The sequence below is a fragment of the Egretta garzetta genome, unplaced genomic scaffold (genome assembly GCF_000687185.1).
Source record: "Egretta garzetta isolate BGI_Z169 unplaced genomic scaffold, ASM68718v1 scaffold384, whole genome shotgun sequence".
NCBI lineage: Eukaryota > Metazoa > Chordata > Aves > Pelecaniformes > Ardeidae > Egretta > Egretta garzetta.
The window spans coordinates 1,392,992-1,397,708 of NW_009259496.1; the positions used below are offsets into that span (position 1 = coordinate 1,392,992).

The 4,717-nt window shown below is 53.3% G+C and overlaps 1 protein-coding gene across 1 annotated transcript; it reads left to right on the forward strand.

Annotated features, from left to right (window-relative positions):
- On the forward strand, window positions 1-3,885 carry LOC118452145 (transcription factor 4). The gene is made up of 4 exons (XM_035892923.1): window positions 1-154; window positions 1,115-1,277; window positions 3,038-3,267; window positions 3,745-3,885. Exons 2-4 carry the CDS (start codon window positions 1,117-1,119, stop codon window positions 3,879-3,881), a joined length of 528 nt encoding a protein of 175 aa, XP_035748816.1. The 5' UTR covers window positions 1-154; window positions 1,115-1,116; the 3' UTR covers window positions 3,882-3,885.
- The last annotated feature ends 832 nt before the right edge of the window (window positions 3,886-4,717 follow it).

Sequence of the window (4,717 nt, forward strand, 5' to 3'; positions counted from 1 at the left end):
CCCCCCGCCACCCCGCAGGTCGGAGCGCACCGCGAGGACGGGGTCAGCCTCCGCGGGAGCCACTCGCTCGTGCCAAACCAGGTCCCCGTCCCCCAGCTGCCCGTCCAGTCCGCCACCTCTCCGGATTTGAACCCGCCCCAGGACCCGTACAGGGGTGAGTACCAGCCGCCTGGGCAGCCCGTCCCGGGGTGCAGCGTCCCCAGACGCGGTGGCCCGGGCTGGGGGGGGATGAGGCGCCTGCGCTTGTGGTCGCGGGGACGGCGGCGGCCGTCGCACGGCGCAGGGCAGAGCCTGCTGGCCAGCCCAGCTCTGCGCTCTGAAATACTCCACTTGTGACAACTACGAGCGTGCGACCCCTCGACAGCGAGTCTCGATACCAGCACTGCTTTGAGCAGGAAAATTAGGGGTGTGGGAAAATTAGGGGTGTGGGAAAATTAGGGGTGCGGGAAAATTAGGGGTGCGGGAAAATTAGGAGTGCGGGAAAATTAGGGGTGCAGGAAAATTAGGGGTGCGGGAAACCCCGCAGGAGAGAGGCCAGAAAGGTGTGGGTTGAAGGCGAGACTCGGACCCGCAGATTTTCCACCCCCTTTACAGTTCTGCCCGGGGTGCCTTGGCTCACAAGATGCCCCGCGCTGCCCTAAGCCCCGCAGGCTCTGCTGCGGGGCTCTGGCAAAGCAGCCCCGGAGCCAGCCGAGCCCAGGGGACACCGGGGGACGTTGTTGTTCCTGGAGGCAGCTGATCTTCCCGCTCAAGCCGGGAGGAAGGAGCCCAAGCTGTGATGATGGCTTACAAGGTTTTGCTCACCCATTGCAGCCCAGGTACTTTGATTCTTTTATGAGGATGAGGTAGTAAAGTTGGTTTTTTTACGATGAAGGACAAGTTAGGTCTGGAAGGGGCTGCCCAGGGAGGTGGTAGAGTCCTCATCCCTGGAGGGATTTAAAAGAAGGAGAGATGAGGTGCTTAGGGACATGGTTCAGTGGTGGGATGGCAGGGTTAGGTTAACGGTTGGACTCGACGATCTCGAAGGTCTTTTCCAACCAAAGTGATTCTGTGATTCTATGATGGCAGAACAGGAGTCGCAGGTTCCAGAAAGCAGAGCTGTGTTTTCTCACAGGCATGCCGACCGGACTGCAAGGGCAGAGCGTCTCTTCGGGCAGCTCCGAAATCAAATCTGACGACGAGGGAGATGAAAACCTCCAGGACACAAAGTCTTCTGAGGACAAGAAACTAGAGGATGACAAGAAGGATATCAAATCAATTACTAGGTCAAGATCTAGGTAACAGTATATAATAGTGTCGCTTCATTTAATTCCTTTACTGGATTTCGATGAAGTGAACAGAACAGGAGGAAACTATGAGGTTTTTTCCTGGCAGGTAAAACCACAGCCTAAGCGGAAGGGGATGGCTCCTCTGGCAGTACCGAGTGCCCGGCGGGTACCTGTACTCCAGGACGTCCTCAAATTGGAACAATTCACAAATTTGGACACTGAGCACGTTCTCCACAACCTATACAGAAATTGCGTTGCGCTAAAACGTACGAATTAGGCTGTTATTCCTCTCTTGCCTGCCCACGCTTGCAAATTGGAATACAGTATGGGCCTTCCTCTGAACTAACAAACCGAACGCTTTGCTTTCGCCTCTGAAATACAGCGGTCACTCCCAGGGCCCCGTTCCTGGGTTGAATCGGGGGGCTTAGAGCTCTTTGCTTGTTCTTCTTTATACATTTTGGGGAAGTAGTAGCGAAGGCGTGCCTGGATCCTATCATCCGGGAACGCGCGCGCCCATGGGAACGACGTCTGTGGGTGCCGCAGACGTGAACGCCAGCACGGGACAGGGTTAATCCCCATCCCCTCAAATTCCACCTGCACCCAGGTACAGCTCAGGGCTGCGGATTCTTGTCGTCGCAGCTGAAAGTCCCAGTAAAGCTGAAATCCAGGCAGGACCCTGCTTCGTTCAGGGGATTTTAATTTTTTCAAGACGAACGGCAGCGTCCTCCTGCCTCCTCTCCTTCCACGCCTGGCACGCTGCCCAACCGAGCCCAGGTAAGAAGGGGCCGAGCTGCCCCCGAGGGGGCGCCGAGGCTCGGGCCAGCGGGCACTGGTGTGGAAGACGTTAATGACACTCACGGCTGGAGAAAATAGATGACACTCGAGATTTTCTGGGACTAGATGTGTTGAAGGAACCATATGTATAAGCGAGGCTTTCATGTGCGGTTAGGCTGCGGTAAGAAGAAAGCACCTTTGTGCTGATGTGAGGCCATCGTGGCTCTTGTTAATGCAACAAATATGCTGGCGCTTATGCATATTTATGTCTGCTTTGAAGCTTTTGTAGGCTAACATTTTTGCTTTTAACATGCTTGCAGCTTTAAAAGGTTACTCCTGATATTTAGTTATATGTCTGAATCCGTGTTGTTAGGGCTGCTGAAAATTTATTACTCCATTTGCATAACCAATTCAAATTACATCGTGCCGGTGACTCACCAGTGGATGTGTTCTCAAATTAAAAATCATCATTTTCTCCGGATAGAAGGCAGTTTTGTTGCGGAAAGGATGCAGAAGTTCACCGGGGGGCTCCTCACAGCCGTAAATCACTTCCCTGGCTCTTTGCCCACGGGCATTTCGGTGCCCCGTGCCCCGCGCCAGGGACAGGGGTGCTGCCGCCCCCACTGCCTGGAGCTCGCCGCCGCTCAGGGAGGCGTCGGGTCCTCACCTCCCCCTCGGCGGCGGCGGAGGTTTCTTCCCAAACCCGAATGAGGGGCTTGCTGAAGGGCACCCCTTACGTGCACGGCTGTCGCCCTGGCGTGGGCGCTGCCGCCGAGGGGCCGGAGCTTTGTTACAAACTGGGGCTTCACCCAGTGTAAAATTTCAGGGGACCGGATTTTGCGCAGGTTTGGTGGAAGAGGGCCAGCAAATGAGGATGGCTCGGAAGGTGCCTGCTCCCGAAGGGTAGCGCTCGTTTTGGACAAAGTCTGTTGAAAACCTTTGCACTGCTTGTCTTCCACGTCATTAGAAAATGATGTGTTCCTTTTGTCTCCCAGCAATAACGATGACGAAGACCTGACACCGGAGCAGAAGGCGGAGAGGGAAAAGGAAAGGCGAATGGCCAACAACGCTCGGGAGCGCCTGCGCGTCCGCGACATCAACGAGGCTTTCAAGGAGTTGGGCCGGATGGTGCAGCTCCATCTGAAGAGCGACAAGCCCCAGACCAAGCTCCTGATTTTACACCAGGCCGTGGCCGTCATCCTCAGCTTAGAGCAGCAAGTTAGAGGTCAGTGTCCCACCTCGCGTGTCCTCGCACCCCCCCCGGGCTTTGGCCATGCCCAAGGCACCTTTCTGGCTTGGGGGAAGCCTGGCCAGGGGCACCCGGTGCCAGGGAGAGAGGCGAGACCGAACCCTTGGCACCCTGAGCTCCCGGGGTGCCAGTGCTCCCCTGTGGCTCCGGCAGCGGGGACGCCAGGCATAAGCCCTCGGCACATTTTACGTCCTTTGGCAAGATCCAAATCCAGTATTCAGCTTGGCTGCTCCTTGGCAGAGCCCAAACCGGGAGGTGTTCGCAGAGCTTGTGCGTGGAGTCATCCAGCGCCCGACCGAGTGGTGCCCTCCGCTTCCGCCCGCTGAATTCCCGTAGCCGGGCTGGCCCGAAATAACTCGACCGTTAATTATGTTAATTGCCCACGCGATGAACAGACCAGATCCGGTGTAAAAACGCGGAGATCTGAAATGGCCTCTTGCTTCAATTCAACAGAAAGAAATCTGAACCCGAAGGCAGCGTGTCTGAAAAGAAGGGAAGAAGAGAAAGTCTCTTCAGATCCTCCGCCGCTTTCCCTGGCAGGACCCCACCCCGGGATGGGAGACGCCTCCAATCACATGGGACAGATGTAAAAAATAAAAAAAAAATAGGGGGATGCGCTGGCCCACCCCTCGCAATCTGATTTTCGGGCTGGATCTCCAGGGCTGCCCTGGGGCGGGTCGCTGGAGGAGGGGGTAGGGGCACGCAGGCAACGCTCCGTGACTGATGGGGGTTTTTTACTTCTTCCACAGGTCCAAGTTGCCACATTTCTTCATTTAAGCAAGAGACCACTTCCTTAACAGCTGTATTATCTTAAACCCACATAAACACTTCTCCTTAACCCCTTTTTTTGTAATATAAGACAAGTCTGAGTAGTTAAGAATCACAGACGCAAGAGATTTCAGCATTCCCGAGTATTAAAACCGAGAGAAAAAAGCAAAACACAACACAAAAAAGTGCAACTTGAGGGACGACTCTCTTTAACATATCACGCAGAATGTCTAACGCAGTATGTTACGAGCTGTACGTGCACAGCCGAGAGACTGAATGGCAATCTTCTCCACACTGTGGGACAATGCATTTGTGCCTAAACTTCTTTTGGAAAAAAAAAAAAAAAAAAAGGAAAAAAAAAAAAAAAAAAAGGATTTTTTAATCTTAAAAAAAAGGGGGAAAAAAAGAAAAAAAAAAAAATATTTAATTTAAAATTGTAAACTTGCAATAATGAAAAAGTGTACTTCTGAAGAAAAGAAACAACCGTGCGCGTTTTCGTTGGTGTGCTAGACAGCTAGTGTTTCTACTTACTGGATATTAAAAGGGAAGCTTTGCTGCCCAGATATTTACAAAACCAGCAAACGTCCTAATGAAAACTGAAGCGATGACATTAGCCATTCCTTAGGGTAGGAGGAACAGATGGATCTTATAGACCTAT

What these genes read in the sequence shown, in the direction of transcription:
- LOC118452145 (XM_035892923.1), top strand. Translation starts at nt 1,117, where the DNA reads ATGCCGACCGGACTGCAAGGGCAGAGCGTCTCTTCGGGCAGCTCCGAA. An exon ending in ATTACTAGGTCAAGATCTAG is followed by an intron (nt 1,278 to 3,037) that starts GTAACAGTATAT and finishes TTTGTCTCCCAG; the next exon opens with CAATAACGATGACGAAGACC. An exon ending in CTTAGAGCAGCAAGTTAGAG is followed by an intron (nt 3,268 to 3,744) that starts GTCAGTGTCCCA and finishes TCAATTCAACAG; the next exon opens with AAAGAAATCTGAACCCGAAG.